Source organism: Mustela nivalis, assembly GCF_964662115.1.
Source record: "Mustela nivalis genome assembly, chromosome: 7".
Taxonomy (NCBI): domain Eukaryota; kingdom Metazoa; phylum Chordata; class Mammalia; order Carnivora; family Mustelidae; genus Mustela; species Mustela nivalis.
The window spans coordinates 126,666,339-126,692,626 of NC_139026.1; the positions used below are offsets into that span (position 1 = coordinate 126,666,339).

The 26,288-nt window shown below is 40.5% G+C and overlaps 1 protein-coding gene across 3 annotated transcripts in view; it reads left to right on the forward strand.

Moving 5' to 3' along the window:
• Positions 1–4,318: 4,318 nt before the first annotated feature.
• TMEM236 (transmembrane protein 236) overlaps positions 4,319–26,288 on the forward strand; it is a 42,619-nt gene continuing 20,649 nt past the window's right edge. Inside the window, exons 1-4 of one of the 3 annotated variants that reach the window (XM_082742040.1) lie at positions 4,319–4,660; positions 5,333–5,441; positions 9,521–10,662; positions 23,646–23,718. In XM_082742040.1, the coding sequence (XP_082598166.1) occupies positions 10,406–10,662; positions 23,646–23,718 (330 nt within the window). In that variant the 5' untranslated portion in view covers positions 4,319–4,660; positions 5,333–5,441; positions 9,521–10,405. Of the gene's footprint in view, positions 4,661–5,332; positions 5,442–9,520; positions 11,334–23,645; positions 23,719–26,288 lie in introns of those variants that run through there. The other 2 variants (XR_014314447.1, XM_082742041.1) reach the window with 2 other exon arrangements.

Sequence of the window (26,288 nt, forward strand, 5' to 3'; positions counted from 1 at the left end):
AAACTCTCCATTTGTTTCCCAGAGTCCCTAGTTTCTCGTGAGTCATCTCCCACTCTGATTTCTTCCCCTTAATTTTTCCCTTCTCCTAATGTCCTCCATGATATTCCTTATGTTACACAAAGACGTGAAACTATATGATAATTGACTCTCTCTGCTTGACTTATTTCACTCAGCATAATCTCCAGTCCCATCCATGTTGATGCAAAAAATGGGTATTCATCTTTTCTGATGGCTGAGTAATATCCCATTGTTTATATGGACTACATCTTCGTTTGTCTGTGGTATGTGATATTTTTAATGTGCTGTTGAGTTAGGTTTGCTGGTAATTTGTTGAGGATTTTTATATCCATGTTCACCAAATATATTGGCATGTAGCTTTCTTGTGATTTTTCAAGAAAATCACAAGTAGTGAAAACTACAAGTGTAGTTTTCTTATCTGGTGGTTTTTTTTTTTTTTTTAAGATTTTATTTATTTATTTGACAGAGAGAAATCACAAGTAGATGGAGAGGCAGGCAGAGAGAGAGAGAGGGAAGCAGGCTCCCTGCTGAGCAGAGAGCCCGATGCGGGCCTCGATCCCAGGACCCTGAGATCATGACCTGAGCCGAAGGCAGCGGCTTAACCCACTGAGCCACCCAGGCGCCTTTATCTGGTGTTTATATGAGGGTGATTGCTGGCCTATAAAATGAATTTGGAAGTGTTCCCTCTCTTTTTTGGAAGAGTTTAAGGATTGCTATTAATTATTTTCAAATGTTTGATAGAACTCACCTATGAAGACACAGACCCTGGGCTTTTTTTTTTTTTTTTCCCAGGAGGTTCCTGATTATTGATCAATCTCAGTATTTATTATTGATCTGTTTAGTCTTTCTGTTTCCTTTTCTTTCTTTCTTTTTTTTTTTCAAGAGAGAGGGGGAGAATGCATGCATGTGTGTGCGTAAAGAAGGCGGCAGAGGGAGAGGGAGAAAGAGATCCTTAGGCAGGCTCCATGCCTAGCACAGAGCCAGATGCAGGGCTCAATTCCCTGATCCTAAGATCATGACCTCAGCCAAAATCAAGAGTTGGACACATGCCCCTTTCTGTTTCATTTTGGTTTATTCGTAGGTTTTATGTTTCTAAAAATTTACCCATTTCGTCTAAGTTGTCTAACTTTTCATCATGTAATTGTTCATATTAGTTTCTTATGATATCTTTGTTTCTGTGGCATCAGTGGTAATGTCTCATCCTTCATTTCTGATTTTATTTATTTGAGTCTTCTCTCTTTTTTTCTTACTTGGTCTTAGGGGCGCCTGGGTGGCTCAGTCATTAAGCGGCTGCTTCAGCTTAGGTCATGATCCTAGAGACTTAGGATCAAGCCCTGCATCAGGCTCCCTGCTCTGCAGGAAGCCTGCTTCTCCCACTCCCACTTCCCCTGTTTGTGTTCCCTCTCTCACTGAGTCTCTCTGTCAAATAAATGAATAAAAATCTTTAAAAAAAAACCCTTGGTTTTGTTTATTTTTGTATTCCTCAATTTTTTATTTTATCTATTTCTTCTCTGACCTTTATTATTTCCATCCTTCTACTAACTTTGGGTTTAATTTGTTCTTTTTCTAGTTACTTGAGATATAAATTTAGGTTGCATGTTGGAGATCTTTCTTATCACTGTAAACTCCAAGTACTTTTTGTTGTTGTTGTTATTTCCCTTAAGTCTTGGTATATTGTGTTTTCGTCTTCATTTGTCTCCAGATAGTTTTAAATTTCCCTTTTGCTTTTTTTGAGTATTGTATTTCTGTAGCTAGACTAGCTTCCTGAGCACAGAAAATGTACCTCTTTTCTTTTCTTTTCTTTTCTTTTCTTTTCTTTTCTTTTCTTTTCTTTTCTTTTCTTTTCTTTTCTTTCTTTCTTTCTTTCTTTCTTTCTTTCTTTCTTTCTTTCTTTTTTTTTTCAGGAAGCTTTACCTGAACCTCCATGTTGCTCTCCTCTATGCTTCCAGTGACTTGGGTGTCCATCTCTCATTGTGCTTCTATTGAAATTACTTGTGGAAATGTCTGTCTGTTTAATTAGACTATAAGGTTATAAGGACAGAGACTGTGTCTTGGTCATCTTCGTATGCTGGCATTAGCACAAAAGCTAGCATTGAGGGTCCACTCAGTTCATTTGTGAATTAATTCTGTCACTCAGTCAACAAATATTTATTGAGATTTTACTATGTGCCAAGCACTAGTCTAGTTTTGAGTATATAACAGAGATCAAAACTGGTAAAATTTCTGCCCTAAAGAAACTCACATTCCAGGTGAGAGAACAGACAATATAATAAGAAAGTCAAATAAACATTATATTGTAAAGTAAATAAGAGGAAAAATAAAGGAGGGGAAAGATCAGGAAATTAAGGAAGGGGGTGTGTTGACATTTTAGATAAGCAGTATCACAGTTGACGTGTCATTCACATAAGGACCTAAAGAAAAGGAGGTAGTTGGCTCTTTGGATGTCTTGGAGGAGGGAACAGCAAGGACAAAGTCTTCATGATGGGTGGAACCTCTATGTCTGGCGCGTTTGGAGAACATCGAAGAGAAAAGCAAGAGGGAGAGTAATGGGAAATTAAGTTAGACTGAAAGGTGGGTGGGGAAGATTCTGGAAACCCTTGAAAATTCTGGCAAAACCATAGACTTTTACTCAAAACGATGTGGGAAGCCACTGGTGGCTTTGGACAGAGAAGAGATAAGCAAACTTACTTATTAATGTTTTTGGAACTAAGTGGGCCAAATATACATAGTACAAGAAGATCTAAAACTTGTATGCCTTTATAGTCTAAATTTGTAAAGGAGTAATTTAGGTTAGAAAATTCCAAATCCATAATATCATTAAAAATACGGACTTAAAAATCTGTGATTAAAACAAAACAAAACTTGCTCCACCCAGTGGAGTGGGGGAGCACTGCATTTAGACATTCCAATTGGAAATTTTCTCTGATCTGCATTAAACAAAATAACTGAAGAGTTGTCATTTCTGTGGACTTCACAAAGATCTGGCCGTGTCCACTAATACCGTTTTCAAGTTATTTTTTTCTTAAGATCTTATTTATTTGACAGAGAGAGAGCCATCACAAGTAGGCAGAGAGGCAGGCAGAGAGAAGGGGAAGCAGGCTCGCCACGGAGCAGAGAGCCTGATGTGGGGCTCGATCCCATGACCCTGAGATCATGACCTGAGCCAAAGGCAGAGGCTTGAACCCACTGAGCCACCCAGGCACCCCCATGTTTTCAAGTTAATTTATCTTAAGTAAGGAATAATTGGAGAGCTACAAATTTACCAAGTCCTTAGCAGTGAAGATTTGAGAAATACAGATTAAATCATTTTCATGAACTTTGGGATGAATATATAGTAATTAATTAGGGCTGCATCTACATTTAAATAGGATTTATTTATTTGCTTTAATTTGTTAACTTTGGAATATTGAAAAGCTAACTCAGACTGTTGTAGTCTCTTAAAATATAAAATCTGAGAATCACTGTACAGAATGAAGTAACTTCCTCTTTTCTTTAATAGTCTATTTTTAATGATTATCTCTCATTTGTATGCCACTACACACAATTTGTGTAATGGGAAATCTTAAATCATCTTTCTTTCTGTCTTTCAATGTTTGAGATCTGGACACCTTTAACAGAAAAAATATTTCAGGGGAGCATTATTATTTTTATAGAAGTAAGGACAGCCTCTAAATTTTGTTAATTTCAAGAATAGCATCACTAAGTAAACACCAGATATTAAAAGGGTTGTATAAGCAAATGTGCTATTGTCCTTGCTCTTACAAAGTTATTTATTTAATAGTCAAGGAGATTTAATTGTCCTTTTTTCCCGTAATAAAAATTGAACATCGTCTGGACTGTGATAGCATAACATTACAAAAAGGGGCACAATCCGTTGGTGATATAATCTTAACTGAATTCACTTCATGTGATTTGTTTGGTGACACCTGCTTATGAGGATTGGTATTGTATTTTGGAAATACTCTTTGGAAATTACAAATAATCAGTAATTAGATCCAATCTCTTCCTGAGGCTCTCCACAGATGCAGCCTGATCTGTAGAGCAATTTCATTGCCCCCAGCTCCTGCCTTTCTGCACATCAACACCATATGATCACAGGAAACAAACCCCAGATATGCCGGAACATTCCTGGCTGTCTGTACATTTTGTTTCACAAAACAAATGTACACTGAAAACAATGAACAAGCCTTGAGATTACAAATGATCTTACTAACAATTTAAGAGACTTTGAATTTTTGACTTCCTGCCTGCAGGAAGGAAGTGACAGTTGGAAGTGTGGAGAACAGGTGTTACCCCGGGCAGCATGATATCTTCTGCTTTACTAAAATAAAAAACACTGCATCAACATTCCTACGTGGAAGTGAGTTCTAACCACAAGCCTCAGTCTTTCCACCACAGACCCAGCTCCAGAAAACCAGATCTGTTTCCTACCAGGAAGTTGTTATACCCAGCATTAAAGGGCAGAGTAAGGGGCAGAGTTCTTTGAATTGGTCTTGGATGAATCCAAGTCAAGAATTGGGGGGTATGAAAATGTCCTCCTGCGTGTCCTTCCAGTTCCTGGCCCTGCAGTGGCCTGGCGGAATCGTCAGGGGACTTAGAAGGGAAAGAATCAGGATTGGCATAAACTGGTCTCAGCGGAAGGGTAGGTGATTTCAAACCCTCTCTCATCTCCTTTTGTCCTTGTCTCCAAGTGAGGGGTCCAGCATTGTTTCCTCCCAGGAGCTTAATGTTGCTGTAATGGCATTCTTTTCTTTGCCAGGCTAACTTGTTCTCTATCCCTGGTGAAGGAACCTACCCTGCCTCCCAATCTGTTAGGGAAATTTTAGACGATTTTAGATCCCTTAGAAGAGCTGAGGACTCTTAAGTAATTGGAGGCTATGTCTTAGTCCAGACAATTAGCAGCCAGTCCTCTCCAGCCTCCTTTGTTAATGGTTCAAATCCATTATGGGATATGCATTTTGGAGGACATACAGATTAGAAAAGGTTGGGAAAGATATTGTGACACTGGGACCTAAGTCTTTGTGAATGCTTGTAAAGAAGCATGGTCTTGGGGCGCCTGGGTGGCTCAGTGGGTTAAAGCCTCTGCCTTCGGCTCAGGTCATGATCCCAGGGTCCTGGGCTCGAGCCCCACTTCCGGCTCTCTGCTCAGCGGGAAGCCTGCTTCCCCTCCTCTCTCTCTACCTGCCTCTCTGCCTACTTGTGATCTCTCTCTCTGTCAAATAAATAAATAAATAAGAAGCATGGTCTTTTCCTAACATGCATCTTGAGGTGAAGAAACTGCATTCCCCAGGGGCTTTGTTTTCTCTCTTCTTAGAGACCTTACAGAGCCATGGCTGTGCAGGAAGGAGTCCTGGAGGCTGTAATTGGGACCACACAAGGAAATTGAAGCTCACGGGCTGAGTGGTCAGGTTGTATTGGGACAGGTAATACGTGATTTCTCCTTCTGAAAGGTCAGTGTGAGAACGAGGATTCTCTTGGAATAAAAGAGGAGTCAGCCATTATCAAAGCTTGGCACATTCCCCCTACTGCCCACCACTTCTCTTACTCTTCATCTCCATCCATTCCTTCCAGAGATCTTTCAAGGGCCCATTACGTGGTAGGCACCATGCTGAGATACGACCGTACAAAGATGAAAGCGAGTGTTCTCTGCCTTCAGGGAGCTTTCCTGGGGAAAGGGAGCTTTTGTAGGGGAGCCAGTGCCCAAACTATATAGGGAGACAAGTGCTACAGTACAAGCGTGGACGGATCCAGAAGGATTCAGGTGTTCTGACTCAAAGGAGGACATGCTTCCTTCTGTTTGGAGAAGGAGAGTAAGGAAGGGTTTCAGAGAGGAGGAAACTCTTAGAGTGGGGCCTGCAGGAGGAAGGCTATGCTTCCTTTCATGTGCGATCAGGAATAAACAATAAAATTCTGTCCCCACTGCCTAGCTGGCCAAGTTATTCAAGGCTCTCCCCATCTTTCTGCTTGCCTCTTGGCTATTTCATTGCTCTTTAGTGCTGCCATTTAAGGAATAAGGGGCGCCTGGGTGGCTCAGTGGGTTAAAGCCTCTGCCTTCGGCTCAGGTCATGATCCCAGGGTCCTGGGCTCGAGCCCCACTTCCGGCTCTCTGCTCAGCGGGAAGCCTGCTTCCCCTCCTCTCTCTCTACCTGCCTCTCTGCCTACTTGTGATCTCTCTCTCTGTCAAATAAATAAATAAATAAGAAGCATGGTCTTTTCCTAACATGCATCTTGAGGTGAAGAAACCTCATTCATTTATGTTGCTTTTGCTGAGAAGTTAGGGACAACAAACAGGTGGAGGAAAGATTTTTAAAAAATAGAGCATAAAGTTCTTATTAAGCCAGAATTGCTTTGTTTAATTGATTGTTACTAATCTGTAATTACTTTCAAGTTTTTATGCTAGTGAAATATTGCAGCTATGCCCATATTAATAAATCGAGAGTGAAAACTCCTCCACCCCGTCTCACCCATTCCCCAGGGGCAGCACTCTTAGTCTGAGGAGTGTATTTCTGGATTTTTAATTTATGCTTCAATCCGCAGCGATGATCTATTTTTTTAAGATTTATTTATTTATTTATTTGACAGGCAGAGACCACAAGTAGGCAGAGAGGCAGGCAGAGAGAGAGAGAGGAAGAGTAGCAGGCTCCCTGCTCAGCAGAGAGCCCAATGCGGGGCTCGATCCCCGAACCCTGGGATCATGACCTGAGCCAAAGGCTGAGGCTTTAACCCACTGAGCCACCCAGGCGCCCCCAGCGATGATATTTTAAGACAAAAATGAGATTGTGCCATTCGCATTGTTATAGCATCTACAGTTGACTACTCTCTCCTACCCCTCTCCTAACTCTCTATATTATGAACAGTCTTAGGACTAATTTTCAAAGAAATTGTCTTTATATGGCACAGAGAAAGTTACATATGGATATTGCTGTGAGTCAGTAGAAAAATCAATTTGGCCGAAATTCACCTCCTTCAAGAAGCCCTCTCTGATCAACTCTACTTTGATTTTTTTTCAGTCTCTTCTTCTGAATCATCTTACATCTTGCTTTTGTATACTCTTTGGCTCCTGCTCCTAAACATATTCCTTTCTTGTACTCAAGCCCTTTTGGTTGCCGAGACCGAAGAGCCCATTTTGTAAGCCTTTTGGTTGCCTCTCGCTATTGATCTCTGTTCCAATCTTCTCACTCTCTGCATTGGCTTCTGTGCTAACTCTTCTGTCCCCTCACCACTTGGCTTCTATTCGTTCCCTCCTTCACTCAGCAAATAGGTGCTGAGTGTCCCAACATGCCGGGGTGGGGGGGTGCCCACACGTAGAGTTTGGGTCACTTTAATCTGGACTCCAGATCATGGCCTCCTGCAATTCCACTTACCAAATTCTCCCTGTGTTTCTTGGTTCATATTTCTAAGCTGGAGCACCTGGCCCAGTTTACAGAGGGGCATTCTGTGAACCAGGGCCTGTTCATCCAGATGTGGCTGGAGAGGGGTGTGGAGGACTGTGCCCGGGAGAGCCCTTCACAGCCCTGACATGCCCAGCTCAGTCCATCAGTGTTCTCAGGTCTTACCAGTGCATTGGTGACATATCCCTAACTGGGACATAAGTGAGGAAGAACTGTGTCTCTCACCACGATCCACTCGTAGAAAATGTTCATAAGCTATGCTAACACAGGTGCTCTTTTGTTTACAGGAGGTAGGCTTATTGTGGGTAGCGAGCGAGCATCACTACCTCCTTCCTGTTCAGACAGCACGACTAGTTATCAGAGCTTTCCGTGCTGTAGAGAATTCTGCACGAACTCTGTCTTTGAAGGTAAAGGTGAAGAGACATTAGAAACTAGAAGGAAGGGTGCCTGGGTAGCTCAGTGGGTTAAGCCTCTGCCATCAGTTCAGGTCATGATCTCAGGGTCCTGGGATCGAGACCCACGTCGGGCTCTCTGCTTAGCAGGGAGCCTGCTTCCTCCTCTCTCTCTGCCTGCCTTTCTGACTACTTGTGAACTCTCTCTCTCTCTGTCAAATAAATAAATAAAATCTTAAATAAATTTTAAGAAACTGGAGGGAAATTAGATGTGAGAAATATAAAATGAGTGCCATTTTTAAATTCCCACACATGAAAATAAAAAAATAAAATGAGTATTTAAAATGGAATTAAAGACCTAGCCCAGAATCCTTTTACTTCGTTCCAGGCAATTTTATTCAACAATTGTCTTCAAATGCCCAGGTCACAATTCCTATTAATACACAAAATTTCTAGAAGAAATCATAACACATCATACCACTGATGACTCAAGACAGAGGGCTAGGAGGTTAGAATCTAGTTTGTATCCAGTTTCTCTTAAATATAAAGTTTTGTCAGGGATGACATGGAGAATCAGTGACAATTATATGGTATTAAAAATAGTTGGTGGGGCACTGGGGTGGCTCAGTGGGTTAAAGCCTCTGCCTTCGGCTCAGGTCATGATCTCAGGGTCCTGGGATAGAGCCCCATGTCGGGCTCTCTGCTCAGCGGGGAGCCTGCTTCCCTTCCTCTCTCTCTGCCTGCCTCTCTGCCTTCTTGTGATCTCTGTCTGTCAAATAAATAAATAAAATCTTTAAAAAAAAATAGTTGATGACAGAAATGGTGCTCACATGGTTTTTCTACCCTGTCCTCTCATGTTCTCTGTACCAGTCTTCCAGCTCTTGTTTGAGAGGACTTCCGCAAAACATCAGCAGATTGCAAGTTCAAGTTCAAATAAAATAGCTAGCTTGAGGAAGCGGCTGACTGACTGCGTTGCAGTGGGCGGGCAGGAGGAGGCAATCCTCAGAGCTGCTACCAGAATCCTAGGGGCATTGGGGAGCCAGGCGGCACAGGGCCCCTTCTGCAAAGGGCCTGCCTGGGGAGAGAGGAACCCAGAGAAATAATGGTGTGCCTCAGGCTGCCGGGAGGCACAGGGGAAGCCATCGAAGGAAGCCAGTGTGTGGAAGGGATCAGAATCAGTGCTCCCCTCAGCACTCTTGCTTCATCCGTTGCAGCCAAGGCTCTCCCTACTGCCCAGGCGGCTCTGGGGCTCCCCACTGGCTTCCCCACCTCCCGGTTAACACCGCTTCTGTCCATCCTGCACACCAGCACTCGCCACCCTTTCCAAATGATCAAGGAAGTGGCTCTTCTGTCCAGAAAACATTGCTTTATCACTGCCTGCCTCACACACACACACACACACACACACACACAGACACCACCCCACCCCACCCCGCACCCACACCCAGATCCTTCATGGATCATTGACATTCTGACCCCAGCCACGTCTTCTAACATCACCTGTCCTTACTTCCTGCCACGGGACATCAGACTCTCATAACCGCTCTAGCCTCCGGGCTTTTTGTGTGTGTGTCTGGAATGTTACCGACACCCCCAAACCTGCCATCTGTCCTCCTCATCTTTCCCTCCCCTTCCCACAGCCCGAAGAGGAAATTCTCCTCTGTGTTACCATAGCACTTGGGCTGTACTTCTGACCTCAGTGATTTTTCTCATTCCCAGGTGTGTTTTGTCTGTTGGACTTTGAGCATCTTTAGGGCAGAAATCTTCTGTCCTTTCACCTTCACACTCCAGCATCTAGCAAAGGTGAAGTGCTCATTTGGAGGTGCTCCCAAGTAGTTTTTGAAAGAAGGCTATTCATGGAGACGATTGTTGTCTTTTAAATATTTGATATGCTTTCGGACTAAATATGGACAGCTCTTAAGACGTCAATCCTGAAAACAGGTTTCCAACACATGTCGGTTCCCTCACCAGCAAAATAAAAATATTAATCTGGGTTACATAACAATTAATGTGCAAGAACAGATAGTTCAGGTACTAGGAAGAAATCTGGTTAGGAGGCTGGCAGTGTGAATCCAAACTCCCTTTCTGAACACTTTGAAGAAAAACAAGGGGTACTTTTCCTTGATGAGGACCCTGGTTTTGGGTATCTCTTTTTGCCTGGATTTGCTTAGATAAAAAATCAAGGATCACATTACAGTTCTTCTTCTCCTTTAACTCTAAAATTATATGATTCTGATGGTTCCACTTAACAAATGTTAAGTATTCCATAATTTTTGTGTGTGTGCTCAAGTTGGCAATCCAAGCTACCCTGAAAGATCTGCTTTTTACCAGCGCTGCAAAGCATATTCAGAAATCCATTTGACTTTGAATAATGGACGTGCAAACACATTAAGTCATCATCTCCACCACTGTTCTGTTTCTTTAAGAGACCTCGCTCAGCAAGTTGGAAGATCATTGAACCATATGAGGGTCAATAAAAGAATAAAAAGTCACTGATTAGTGATTTCAGGACAAGGAACTGGATCCTCGCTCAGTATCAGTGTCCATACGCCACTCACAACCGAAGGGGGAGTGTTTGATCATCAGCAGCTAGCCCTTCTCAGGATGGCTTCTGGAAGACTCATCAAGCTCCTGATTTTTGAGCTTCTTGAGTTTGTTGCTTTCGCCACTCCCACGCTGGTGATCGTGGAACAGTTTGCCACTGCCTATCAAAAGAAAGCGGGTAGCCCTGGGAAAACGCATTATTGGCTGATTGTTTCCTGTTCCATTGCCTATGTGGCTTCTGTGACTCTACTGGTATGGGTTCCCGTTAAAGTTCTCTTATACAAGAAGCATCGCCTTTACAAAAAAATTAAAGGATGGTGAGTAAAATGGTTCTAAAGCAGGGAATCTCTGTGATGCTTTCAAACACACTGTCTCAGGTACTACAGGTAAGGATGTTCGCGTAGCACAAATGTACATAACGTACGCGTGTTATGATCAGTGAAGAGGAATTAGCACCGCTTCTATAGATATGTTGATAATATGGTATCTTCCTTTAAAAAAAAATAGGGACATTTTTCTGACTGATAGCAATGCATTTATGTGTTCCTAAGTTTGCGGTTAGCATGAATCCATGATATACAAATGTTGGACCTAATTCCTCTGTACACTGAACTGCATAAAGTTATCACAGTGAATTTATAGAAATCATAATTGAGAGATTATAGTGTAGAATTTTACTTTTGTGTGAAACAGAGTAATGTCTATTTAGAAATATTTATATTATGTTGTTTTGCAGGTCTAAAGAAATCATCCTTTGACCCTTAATCAACTGAGATTTTTAAGCAACTGGTCTCTTTACTTAGATTTTTAAAAAAATAATACTTTACTATGTCAGTAAATCCTTTTTCCCTGGTGTGTGTCTGGTAGGGGGGGGGAACTGCCACAGTAACAGTATAGCAATGTTTTAAATAAATTAAGATCTAATGTTGGTTCAACAGTAATTTGATGACCGTATCACCTGTATCAATTAAGTGCAAATAATCTCTGATACTAATATTTTTTCCTTTTAGATCTTCAGATCTGATTTTTACTCATCTGAGATTTCTTTGTTTTCTTTGCTTAGTTAAACCTTCTTTCATACTTATATTTTATTTATTTATTTTAAAGATCTTGTTTATTTATTTGACAGAGAGCAGGAGAACACAGCAGGGGCAGGGGTAGGCTGAGGGAAAAGCAGGCCCCTCTGCTGAGCAGGGAGCTTGTGCCAGCTCCATCCCAGGACCCTGCGATCATGACCTGAGCCAAAGGCAGAGGCTTAACTGACTGAGCCACCCAGGGGCCCTAATACTGATCTTTTATTTTAAAGCCAAACAACATCAACATATTTGAAAGCAAGCCCCTGGGAATTTTAACAAGGGCAGAAATGTAAAAATCATAGAGACAACCATCTAATTGTATTGGGAGGGTGCAGAAGGGGAGGACTGACGTGTTGAGTTCGCAAGGGATCTCTGGGTGCCAATTTTAGATGTGGGACTTTCATTTCCCTGAGGGCAAATATGTTGAAGTGTTTCTGGAAATAAACCATTTGGTTGACACTGTGTTTATCAGTGGGGTTTAGGGATTTTCCAAACCTTGACCCAAAGTTTCAGAATTACCTATGGAGTAGGTTTGGAGCTGAGCTGGGTCCTTTACTTCTTACACCATCTAGGAGTAACTTTGACTGTCCAGGACTCCTGGCTGGGCTGGGAGTTTTGAGGGAAGGATGGACTATCCAAATGACTCTAGAAACCATTGGTTTACTCCAGCCCAGAAAGGCACTCCTTGATTTTTGTTTTGTTTCGTTTTTTTATAACGACTCAAATCCCTAGGACTGTAGGTTCTCAGTATCATTCAGGCAGCAAACCTTCCATATCAGTTACCATCATCATCATTATGTTATAAGTGCTTCTTTACTCATCACGTATTTGCTGAGAGATTTATATGTGAATTTCATTTTCTTCTATACTACCTTATAAGTAGATATTTTCCTGAGTTTATCATCGCTATTCCCAAGAGGAAATTTATGATTAGAGAGGTTATGCAACTTCCCTGGTCATTTAACTAATGAGTGAGAGGACCAGACTTTGGACCTCCATCCATCTGACTCCGTAATCGCTACTTCTTTTTTTTAAGTTTTTTTTTTTTTAACTTATTTGAGAGAGAGAAGAGAGAATGAGAGAGGTGAGGACGAGAGGAGAGAGGTCAGAGGGAGAAGCAGACTTCCTGCCGAGCAGGGAGCCCAGTGTGGGACTCGATCCTGGGAATTTGGGATCATGACAGAAGCGGAGGGCAGTCGCTTAAGCAACTGAGCCACCCAGACGACCCATGATCGGTACTTCTAACCACTCTCCTAACTGTGTCTTTGAATGACAAGGTCCCAATCTGCTGGGGTAAGTTGAGGGTAAGGAAGAGAGTAGCTTTACATTTCTACTCCCCAGTTCACATTTTGCTTTACAAATCTGGTCCACGTACTCTCCTTGTGCTAATGAGTCTTGGGCTGTGTCACAGTTACACTTTCCATGAATTCTTTGGGGAAATACTTTTCTGGTCTTTCATTTTCTTTGTAGGTGTGGCTGGGTGCAGGTGTTCTAAACAGGTATATGATAGGTTATTTAGTTTTACTGCAACTATGAAACTATTTCCTCATGGTTTCATTTGTGAACACTGTCATATTGCTACCTCTTACTGGCATAGAAGAGAAAAGTTACCTAGCTCTATCCTAGAAACTTTACACATTCTGTACTATTAAATTAAAGTTTTTTGACAGCCAGGTGGGGTATGTGCTAGTATTCTCATTTTAAAGATAAAGAAATAGAAACTCTAATAAGAGATAGACTTTGTCAGGTCAAAAAATTTGTAAGTGATGGAGCTGGGATTTATAAGCCCAGATTGGCCTAAATCTGTGCTCTTTCCTTTATCTTGTATAACTTCTCCTTTATTTTTTTTCTGTCTTTGAATGCCAAGTGTATTTCAAAATCAACACAACTCTTTTGGTGTCATTAAGATATAGTACATCCAAAGATGTGTATTTGGATATTATATATGATTCTCAAACTTATGTATATGGGTATTTTAATATATGTAGTCAGGCAGAGTGTTTATCCTAATTGCTAGATAAAGATGATGCAAAAATAATTGGCATTATAGAAGGTAGGAATTGAAATAATGACTAATGAAGAATGCTTAAATAGTTATTTACACAAAATCTTATAGGTCCTTAGTATTTACACATAGATGGTTGTCCTATTTAAGAATGTCCTTGTAGGTTCACAATGCCATTATTAGCCCCATGAAGCTGGTATTCAGGAGAGAATGAGGAATGTGCCCTGGCCATATAGCTGAGAGGAACAGACCTGAGTTCAAATCTCAGCTTTTTTTTTTTTTTCTTAAGATTTTATTTATTTATTTGACAGAGAGACAACGAGAGCAGGAACACAAGCAGGGGGAGAGGGAGAGGGAGAAGCAGGCTTCCCACCAATCAGGAAGCCTGATGTGGGGCTCAATCCCAGGACACTGAGATCATGACCTGAGCCAAAGGCAGATGCTTAGCAACTGAGCCACCCAGGCGCCCCAAATCTCAGCTTTGACATTGACTGTGAGGATTTGTGTGAGTGATTTAAGTCCTTTGAATCTTAATTTTCTCATGAGCATAACAGGGACAACTGAGCTTTTTCATTTGAAGTGCTGTCTTAAGAAACTGATTAGGCATATAAAATCCCAAGCATAATGCCTGGCACGTAGTACGGATTCTATAAATATTATTGTTATTACCTCAGGCTGAATTTAGTATTTCCATTTAATTAGCAATAATCGCGTCTCAGATAAACCTCATTGACTACGATACTGCCACTGCACAAAGCTAGTGTTTCCATTTAAAACATGATCTTGTTTAGGGGCACCTGGGTGGCTTCCTTGGGTATGTGTCTAACTCTTGATTTAGGCTCAGATCGTGATCTCAGGGTTGTGAGACTGAGCCCAGTGTTGGGCTTTGTGCTGAGCATGGAGCCTGCTTAAGGTTCTCTCTTTCTCCCTCTGCCCCTTCCCACCCCATGCACTCTCTCTCTCTAATTAAAAATACCAAAATGAATAAATAAATAAATAAACAAAAATGTGATCTTGTTTAATCCCCAGAATAGCTCTGAGAAGTGGTAAAAGTGATTTAAAAAATAGTGATGATGAAGAAAATTATATGCTATAAGTGATGTTCTTCAAATTTGGAGAATCTTGTAGGTCTCTTTCATCCTTTGAGGAAAAATGATGGTCCATATAGTGATATCATGAATATCTTATAAAGTATTTGGCACTTATACAGTGCTTCTATGTTTTGTTTTTTCACTTGACCTGCCTGCCAGTGTTGTGAAGTTGACCGAGTAGATATAATTCCTATTTTGTAAGGGAGGAAACAATGCCAGAGATCTTAAGACATCCACACTAAATCAACAGTAGAGTCTGAACTTTAATCCAGTGCTCTTTCCTTTACTCTTGTGAAACACTTCCTTATTCTCTTTAGAATGAGTGCTCCTTTTTCAGGATGCCTGTCATAATTCATAATGGACTAGGGAGATGGTTTGAGGAATGAGGAAAAGCTGTTTAGGTACACACCAAATTGTATATCCCAGTAAATAAGAGAAATCCTTTCCTGGGCTGTCAGCGAATGTGTGAAACCATTGAGCTACAAAGCTGGTCTGCAACTGGAGCATATCTCAGTGGAGAGGGTACCTGGGGATAGGATAATAATGGAGGACTTGTGGGGATTCCCAGAATGCCTTGGGACCCAGGGATTCATTTCAGGAATTCTCTCAGTCTGTCAGAGTACAATTACCTTGGATCATGACATGTCATGAATTCCGGGAGGTGCCATGTTTGAAACGTGCCAACATTTTGGACTGCATTTTACCTTACTTAAGTCCTTAACCTATCAGACATGATTTGCTGTTGATTTGTTTAAGACAGTGGTAGTAATAGTAGTAGTAGTTATAGTCGTAGTAAAATAAGGGAAGTACTTATTGAAAGCTGCTCAGTTGGAGCACTATGTACCAAGCATAGTGGTAAACGCATGGCCTATATTATTTTAGTTAATTCTCTGACCTTTTTATGTAAGAACACTTAGAGTGTTCTTCTTCCAAGTGAGGAAATTGGGGCACAGAAATTATAAGACCACATAGCCAGTGAGCTGTGGAACCAAAACTGACCACAGGGTGGTTTGACTCCAGAGCCTGGTCTCTTGAGGACCTTACTACCTTACTAATTTAAGTAAGGACCTACTTCTTACTACCTTCCTACCACAGTGGCACACACAAGTCATGTGCACAGTGGTAGTAACACCTGGGCACTGCTGGACAGGCTGGATGAATGAAAGGAAGTAGAGCTTGCTCTTTTCAGACCTGGGAAGGCCATCAGTAAGTTACCATGAACTAAGCACTGGTGCGTAATTTACTTCTTTGCAGAGCACTCCTCCTTTTTTCAGTGGGTCTGTCCATTTTCTGTTCATTAGCAATAATTGTGTGACATATGACTATAGGCTTTTTCTTCCTTGCCCCACCATATCCAGTAAATTGGGAATATACTTACTTTTGCTTTTCTCTCCCACCTTTTGAAATAAGTTACCAGATTCCATCAATTCTTCCTCTTTGATCTCTCTTGCACCACCTCTTTGTTCTCCATGACTGTTAACCTCACCCCAGTTAGGCACTAACTTCGAGGGCCATCATACAATGGACATAGTTCCCCAAATTTACCTATGTTCAAATCCAGTATCAGTATTTGTCTCGGTTGTTTTGTTCAAGGAAGCACGAAGAACACTTTATCAGCGAATGCTGGGACTCCTCAACTTCACCAGCTGGTGTCCTGGTCCTTCGCTGCTTCTCCCCACCATCCCCCTCCTTTACAGTCTCTGTTCACAGAATAAAAATCTCCTTTAAAAATGTTTTCTGCGTTCATCTGTTGATGGACATCTAGGTTCTTTCCACAGTTTGGCTATTGTGGACGTTGCTGCTATAAACATTTGGGTGCACGTGCCCCTTCGGATCACTACGTTTGTATCTTTAGGGTAAATACCCAGGAGTGTAATTGCTGGGTCCTAGGGTAGTTCTATGCAGCCATCAAAGGAAAGGAAATCTTGCCATTTGTGACGGCATGGATGGAACTAGAGCGTATCATGCTTAGAGAAATAAGTCAATCGGAGAAAGACAACTATCATATGATCTCCCTGATATGAGGAAGTGGAGATGCAACGTGGGGGATTTGGGGGGGTAGGAGGAGAATAAATGAAACAAGATGGGATTGGGAGGGAGACAAACCATAAGAGACTCTTCATCTCACAAAACAAACTGAGGGTTGCTGGGGGGAGGGTTGCTGGGGGGAGGGTGTTGGAAGAGGATGGTGGGGTTATGGACATTGGGGAGGGTATGTGCTATGGTGAGTGCTGTGAAGTGTGTAAACCTGGCGATTCACAGACCTGTACCCCTGGGGATGAAAATACATTATATGTTTATTAAAAAGTAATAATAATAATAAATTTTTTAAAAATGTTTTCTGCACACCATTCCTGCCCCTTAAAAATGGAATCTCCCCCTTGCTTGTACAGTGGTATTGATATTATACCACCGAATCCTAAAGCTAGAAGTCACCTTAGAGTTCTACCACACTATTTCTCACAATACAGATAGACAATGGACGTCTGATTTCAAGGGGAATTCACTAGTTTTTGTGTCTCTGATTCTGAGGATGGCCTTCCTTATTTCTATCTAAGAAAATAAAAATCTGCCACCATGAAAGTTCCTCCCTATCTTCTTTGTAGACTTCATGTCCTCTACCCCCCCTTGATATGCCAGTGAATTTGGCCATGGCCAGGAGCTCTACCCAATTCCTACGCCTGATTATCTAGACCCCTCCCCCCCCTTTCTTTTTAAGTAGACTCTATGTCTAGCTGGAGCCCAGTGTGGGGCATGAACTCATGACCTTGAGATCAAGACCTGAGCTGAGGTCAAGAGTTGGATGCTTAACGGACTGAGTCACCCAAATGCACCCCATAATTTCCCCTTTTTATTGCTTTGCAAGTGTTCTCATTGGCTCATAACATAAACTCCCCCTTATATGATGATGATTCCCAAAATTGTGTCTCCAGGGTTGACTTTCCTCTGAGTGACTTCAGAGGAAAGTGTGTATATTAAAGTTTTTCAAATATTTGAAGGTACCTACCTCACGCTGCCATCGCAAGCACACCCCGTGGCAGTCTGCTAAGTCTTCTGTGGGGTACAGGTTTTATCAGGTGTCCTTGCTCTGTCATTTCTAGACCTTTTGCCCTTTTGGATATTTCCTTGGGACGATCGCTGACTTGTTAATGTTCAGATGATCTCATTGATACTCTGATATCCTATGGATTCAGCCGTCAACTTCAGCTATTGGTGTGATGTATTGACTTCAACTACAACTGTGTCACATTCATCCCTGAGGGTGTGACTTCTCGAAAAACTGGCTTTTATTGCAGTTACCTTATCTTGTGCTTGGGCAATTTCCAGGAACCTGTAAGTGCCATACAGTCAGTGTGTCTTATGTGGTTTTTCATGCCAGGAACAGTGTAGTTCACATATTTAACAATAGTTTAGACAAATGGGTGAATGGATGAGTGCAGAACTCGGCTTGTAGTATGAGCTCCCTGGGGTTAGTGTCAAGGAGGAGGGAAGTTAATGGAAGATTGTGGGGAGTCTTGAAAGACAAGGAAGGGAACTTGGACTCAAAGAGATAGGTGATAATGTGTGTGAGTTTCTGAGCATAGAGTGGTTCCCCCCATTATTATCTGACCTGCACTTTGTCCATGAAAAATCTCAGGGCCAGAATTCTTGCTGCACAAATAGGAATCATTAACTCATCATGGCTGAGCTCAGTCAGGTCTTTCTTCATAGGGCTACTCCCGGGGGAGGGAGGGGTCCTTCTTTCTAATTTATTCCAGATACCCCCAGAGCTCTACTGGTAGTGTTCTAGCTCATCCTTCCACCTGGAGCTTACACCTGGTCCACAAGTCCTTCTCCTCAGCTGTTCTGTTCTCTGGTTACAGCCTTGCACTAGTCTTAGCACAAGTACACTTTCAAAGATGTGTCTGTGGGATTTCCAACATACATTTCATTGTGTGAATTTCCTAGGATAGCTGTTACAGAGTACCACAAGCTTGGGAGTGTAAACAATAGAAATACACAGTCCCCTAATTCTGGAGGCTAGAAATCTGAGGCCAAGGTGTTGGTTGTTGCTTCTGAGGGCTGTGAAGGAGAATATGTTCCAGGCCTCCCAGATTCTGGTGATTTACTGCCACTCTTCAGCATTCCTTAACATTGATGCATCACCCTGATCTCTGCCTTCATCATCACATGGTGTTCTCCCTGTGTCTCCTCACATGGTCTTCTCTCTGTGTGTGTCTGTCTCCAGATTTTCCCTTTTTACAAGGACACCAGTCATGTTGGATTAGGGCCCATGCTGATGACCTCAATTTAACTTACTACCTCTGGAAAGATACTGTTTCCAATATAGTCACATTCTGAGGTACTAGGGGTTGGGACTTCAACATGTGCTAGCCTATGATAGTCTGCGCTCTGGCCCTGTCCAAAATTCATCTTCTTCTCACATGCAAAATAGACTCATTGAAACTGAGAAGGGCAAATTTCACTAAATTTTGAGGCTTGAGAATAATCCCCTGTGGCTGGACACTGTGTCCTCTGGGCCTATCAGACTGGAGGCTTCATGCTTTTCCTGGCTTCTGGGTCTGAGGAGGAAAAACCTCTGGGCCACTGGTGGCAGTGGTAGCCTCTCAGGCCTCTGAAGCACTGTCAGAGTCATTCTTCCCTTTTCTTGAAAGATAGTACACGTTCACAGCCAAATAGCTCTAGCAGCCCACTTCCTGCCTCTTGAATCCCAGAAGGCTCACAGCTTTCCTTCCCTTTTGTCCCATCTCTGTCCCATTTTAGTCCCAGCTGGCAGTGGTAGCATTTCTGCTGAGACAGGTAATTGGATTCACAGGCCACACCCTTAGTATCCTCTCTAGAACATTCTCTTTCATTTTTTAAAAAGATTTTATTTATTTGAGAGAGAGAACATGAGCGTGGGAGTGGGGCACGAAGGGGCAGGGGCAGAGGGAGAAGCAGACTCCGTGCTGAGCAGGGAGCCCGATGTGGAACTCGATCCCAGGACCCCAGGATCATGACCTGAGTCAGGGCCAAACACTTACCCTAATAGCCACCCAGGCGCCCCTCTTATTTTTTGCACCATGGATAGACAGAAATTTCCAAATCTTCAAGTTCCAGCTCCTTAACAGTTATTCTTTCTTCAATTTCTCTCTCCCCTCTTGAATTTTGCTCAAAGCAGCAAGGAGACACCAGGCAGTGTCTTCAGGACTTGGCTTAGAAATCTCAGCTAAGTATCTGAGTTCATCAGCTGTGAAGTTCTACTCCATACTCTGCAGAACACAGGTCCTCCACGTGTTCTGCTACTTTATAGAAAGGATCATCTTCCCTCCAGTTTCCAGTAACACTATCCTGTGTGCTGCCTGAGTCTTCACCAGGAACACCTGAACATTCGTATTTGTAGTATTTCTGTTCATGACAATGTGCGTCTACCAGTTCTGGAGGCTGGAGGTCTTGGGTCAAGGTTGGTTGGTTCCTTCTGAGGGCTGGTGGTTCACGGGCACTCTGGTGTACTTGGCCAAGCATCATCTGGCTAAATTTAGCCTTCATCTGCTGTCTCCTTGTGTCTTCATATAATCTTCCTTCTGTACATTCTCCTAATTTTCCCTTTTTTTTTTTTAAGATTTTATTTATTTTTATTTGACAGACAGAGATTACAAGTAGGCAGAGAGGCAGGCGGAGAGAGAGAGGAGGAAACAGGCTCCCAGGACCCTGAGATCATGACCTGAGCCGAAGGCAGCGGCTTAACCCACTGAGCCACCCAGGTGCCCCGTAATTTTCCCTTTTTATAAGGACACTGGTCATGTTGGATTAGGCATCACCCTAGTGACCTCATTTTAACCTCTTACCTCTAGAAAGACCCTGTTGCTAAATAAGATTACATGGTGAGGTACCATGAGCTGGAACTACAACATATCTTTTGGGGAGGAGGCACAGAATTTAACCCACAACCCTTATTCATAAATTATAAACATATGTTGGCAGTCAGTCAAGATTTTAAAATACAAATTATCATGATTTCTGGTTACATAAAACACAGAACTTGGATTGGGAACAGGTTACATTGTTATTTTCACTAACCTCTAATTGAAAGCTATGATTTCTTTCCATTTTGAACGTTGGTAACAAATCACAGTAGTATTACCAGAACCTGTAATTTCATTACATAGGTCTTTTCATATCACATTACAGCTGTTGCAGATACTTCATCAAATGGGTTATGAATGATTTCAGTTTCCACTAGATCTTGAGTACTCCAAAGGAAATCAGAAGACAATGTTCATAGATAGGCACATATATTACTATATCAAAATTGTAAAAGAATTTGGATAACTGTATTTTAACATAATTGCTTGTTTTTTTTTTAAATTATGTTTTATGAAAGGCCCATAGGTTTTACCAGATTCTTAGAAGTTTCACGGCACAAAAATTGCTCAAAACCATTGTGCTAGCCAGTGGAGAGAATGTAGTGAAACCACTCAGATAAGTTTCCTGCTTCCATGGAACTTCGTTTGGGTGACTGGCAAAGAGGAGGAATGTGTAAAACGGTACCCAAGAAATAATCAGCAGAATTTCAGATGGCCGTAGGGCTGTAAATGTATATAATTCTGTGTCAGACGCGGAAGATCTGGGAGTAGAGAGCTGCTGGCAAAAGGAGAGCAAGTGTACAACGTGAAGGTGGGGCGAGTTTGCTGTGATCAGGAAATAACCAGAAGGCCAGTATGGCTGGAGTTAAGAGGTTTTTGGGAGAGAAGGTCATTCTAAATGAGAAAGACAGTGGGAGAAAGAAGAGAAACCACAACATATAGAACGTGTAAGCTAGAGTAATAGGTTTCAATTTTATTCTAATGACGTTACTCGTGCATTGGTGATTTTTAAAAAATATGTAAAATGCACAAGTGTATGTATTTTATGAAAAATACACAATATAAAACTTACCCTCCTAGTCGTTTTTAAGTGTACAGATCAGTGGCCTTAAGTGCATTCACACTGTGTCCAGACCAACCAACCATTCGCAGAGCTCTTTTCATCTTGCAAAACTGAAATTTTGTCTCCACCAAACACTAACTCTCCATTCACCCCACCCCCCATCATTGGAGAATTTTTGGTAGGGCAGTGGTAATCATGTTTTACACTTTAGAACTATAACTGCTCTATGGAGACAATGTTGCTAGGCAAGAGTAGAAGCACTAACAGGAAATTGGTTAGGAAGTCAGATGAGATATGATAGCCCATGACCTGCAGTGTTAGCAAAGGATGGTTTGAAAGTGTTTTCAGTACATATACTTGATGTAAAGCAGACAGCATTTGATGATCATTGGAATAGGTATGGGCAAGGATGTGGAGTCTTTTTCAGGCATGTTAAATCTGGATTGCCTACTAGACATCCAAGTGGAGGTACCAACAGTATTGGTCATACAAGCCCAGAACTCAGGCGTATTTACTTTTATATAATACTGATATTGATTTTTTTGAAAAAAGACATTTAGAGATCATAAGAGATAAACCATGACTTCAAGTGAAAACATTTGGGTACTTCTTACTCAAACCAAAAAAATCATATATATATATATGATAATGTATATGATATTATATATATACACACACACACACACACACAGACATATATATATACATATATATACAATATTCGGAAGGTATGGGTAAGTAGCTGTTATTTGAAACCATGGGATTGGCTTAGGTAATTGAGGGAGAAAATATAGATAAGGAGGAGGAGTGGGAGTAATACCTGGGACATTCTTACCTATTTTTGAGTACAAGCTGAGTAGAAAGCTCTAACTATCCTTAGAGAACCAGGTGCTGCAGGAGCCTAGTACTGGACTCAGAAAAATAGGCAAAGCTACCCCTTAAAAACCCCATTGTACCTCTGGTTTTAGCAGGTCATATTGGGTCTGGTTGGGAGAGGGGTGTATCCCGCCCCCTAATTTATATCTATACCTAGAAGGTGAGATAGACAGTAGCATGGTAGTACCAAATAAACCTTAGTTTATTTGAAAGAGTTCAACACTTTTTTTGTACTTAGAAACACATTATCATATAAATGTAATTTTTTAAATGTGTAATTAGTTAAATATCTATTTAAGGAATGGAGGTATTTCATGAAACAAACAATTAATGATGCTAAGTGTATATTTTAATTCTTTCTGTCATAAGATATTTTATGTATTATATATGTATTATATCACAATAACAATTTGATTAATTGATTATTGTAATGTTTAAGAAGGGGTCCAAAAACAAGTTTGGAAAATTATGTGTTTTTTATATATCCTATATATGTATATATACACACATACATATGTGATTTTATATATATGTGATATATAAAATTTTTTATTTTTGTGTATATATATTAAAATGTGATATATGTGATACATAAAATCACATATATAAAATCACACAATATTTCACTATGTATATATATATATATAATTTTTTTCAAGTAAGAAATATCTAAATGTTTTCACTTGAAGTCATTCTTGATATATATTCTCTAAATGTCTTTTTGAAAAATCAACTTTAGACAATAGGGTATAATATAACTTAAGAAAGTCATGTTCAGGATGCCTGGGTGGCTCAGTCAGTTAAGCTGCTGCTTTGGCTCAGGCCATGATCCCAGGCTTCTGGGATCTAGTCTCAAATCGGGCTCCTTGCTCCACAGGGAGCCGGTTTCTTACTCCGCCTCTGCCTGCCACTCTGCCTGCTTGTGTGTGCGTGCTCTCTCTCTCTCTCACAAATAAGTTAATAAATAAAATCTTAAAAAAAAAAAAAAAAAGAAAGTCATGTTCTTTTTTTCAGTTGGTCACAAGAGCCAGAACTCTTGGGTAAGATTCCAAATAATAATGAAATATTGAATGTCTCTCATCTTGTACGGAGATGCTCTTAGAAGTCCATGGTTTGCTACTTATTTAGAAATCTCTCACCCCTTTGTTCTAGAAAATATTCCGGTTTTTGCATGTGTTGCCCTTTGTCATACTCAAACATTTGGGAAATGGAAATAGGGAAGCAGTAGTTTCTTAGAAAAACTATAGATGAATGGAACAGGAACTGCTAAATTAGCAGAATGGAACAGGAACTGTTGATCTTGTACATTATTGCTTTTGCTTATTTTTTTTCTCCTTTGCTAGGAGACCTGTTATGATGATGTGTGTTATACTCACCACACTTCCCAGCTTCAGCTTTTCTATCGCAGTGACCGAGGTATGGGATTTTTATTTCTTCTGCTGCAAGATTTTGAGATTTTAAAATTTCCTCTGTTACTGGAATTTGATAGAACAGTGTGCCCAAAAATTTTCTTAAAACTTTATTTTATCCAATTTTCTTCCAAGTTGCAATGTATATATTTAAAGTACTAAAAACATTGTTACCTCTGTGATTGTGAAGGAAGGTCTAGCAGCCAATTAAAAAAATACCTTCTGTGTTTGTGCGTGAGAGACAGGAATGTTAATTTCAAAATAATTTTTTTAAAAAAGCAAGGAATTTGAAAGTATATTTGTATTTGTTTCTTTTAACTAGATGTCTTTTGAGTGTCCTCAGTTCTAAACAATATCCAAAGAACATCCACTCACATTCTAAGACCTTGATAATACATCTATTGGCAAAGCATTTGCACATGATATATATTTGAAAATAAACTTTATGTTTTGACTAAATGCAGCTTCAAAAGGACTCTAATAGATGAGCATCTACAAGACAGGAATATTATAGGCAGAACTCACAGGTTGTGAGAATTTTATTGTCTAAAAAAGGTTCAAAGAAGAATGCCCCATTCACCTTATTAATTTGCACGATGCTGTGAAGTATATAATTTTCACTTCCCCAAAGTGAGTAACTTAAATTACTTTATATTCCACAGATGAAATACATTGAGTAGGTACTGGGATAGAACACTCAGGAAATTTGATGGAATCTCTGGCATTCAGTAATTTTTTATTGATAGTAGAGAGAGAAATAAACAGACAATCAGAATAGTTAGGATAGGCTTTATGAGAGAGGGGAGTACTGGGTAGTGTATGATATCATTAGAAATAGACGATTGTTGGACTCTGTCCTAGATGCTACATTAGGACAATATATAAATGTATTAGAATAACTTCTGAAGGCTGCACTTGATGCACATACTGTCAATCAAACAACAATATGTGTGTATTTGTATCTAGATTTATCTTTATTCCCTCTCTCCTCCCCAAAGACTTTGTAAAGCTCATGAAAGGTTCCCAAGACCTTTAAAAATTCAGTTTACAACATTTTAAGCAACGCTATTATCATAAAGTGATGGTAGATTTGTAGTCTGATTGCCCTTCTTGGGGCAAAAGAACATTTTTTGGGCTCTTTTCTATTATGTCCTTATCCACTGTTACACATTTTTTTCTTCCTTTCCTTTCATTTTTCACTCAAGTAAAGACACAAACAGAAATGTGTACAAAACAGTATTAGTGAAATACTACAGAGCAAAAACCTGTGTAAACACTACTCAGGTCAAAAAATAAAATTTTGCCAGCTCCCTTGTTTTTTTGCAATGACAACCTTTTCCCTCCTCCTTAAAGGTAACTTCTACCTTAACTTCTAATACCATAGGTTGGATTGTCTGGTTTTGAATCTTTCATAAGAGAAATACAATTTTATATATATATATATATATATATATATATATATATATATATATAATCTATCTATCCAACTATCTATTTATCTATTTATCTACCTAATATATGTCTGGTTTCTCTTATTCAAAAGTGTGATTCATTCAGGTTTTTGTATACAACTGTATTCCTTTCATTTTCATTCTGTAGAGTAGTTCATATTATGAATATATTACAGCTTACATTTCTGCTTTCGATGCCCACCTTCAGATGTGTCTGGTTTGGGTTATTAAATATAATGCTGCTGTGAACATCTTTGAATATGTCTATTGATGCACATATGCAAGAATTTCAGCTGGTGAAATATGCAGGAGTATAATTGATGGGTCATAACATAACAAAATAAAACAATAAAAAAAATAAAAAAGACCAAAAAAATTCAAATGTCTAACTAGCAGCAAGTGCCAGGTTTCCAAAGAGATTCTACTAATTTAGACTTAGCATTGGTGGAGAACAAGCATACCTGTTGATCCACAGACTCGCTAGCCTCACCTCCTAAGTCTTCCAGCCATCCCAGTGTGTATATTCTTGAATCTCATTGCAGTTTTATGTTGCATTTCATTAATAATGAAACTGAGCATTTTTTAAAGATTTTACTTATTTGACGGAGAGAGAGATCACAAGTAGGCAGAGGGGCAGGCAGAGAGAGAGGGAGAAGCAGGCTCTCTGTTGAGCAGAGAGCCTGACTCGTGGGTTGATCCCAGGACCCTGAGATCATGACCTGAGCTGAAGGCAGAGGCTTAACCCACGAGCCACCCAGGCATCCCGAAACTGAGTATTTTCTTATCTTGCCAATGTTTCCCCCCTATTGTGTGACTTATCTTTTTGGAATTTTGATTCAGAAGTTACTTATATATTCAGATTTCAAGCCCTTTGTTGATTATATGTGTTGCAAATATATTCACACTTTGTGACTTAATATTTGTCATGCCATTTTTGGACGAAGAGTTCTTCATTTAAAAACGGTGCAATTTGTCAGTTTCTTTTTTTCATGAATAGTAATTTTGGTAGCTTGAAAAGATTTTGTCATACTGTGAATCTGAATCTCAAAGACCTGAAGATATCCTCCAATATTATATTTTGGAGCCTGTATTGTTTTAAATTCTCTTTTAGATTCACAGTCCATTT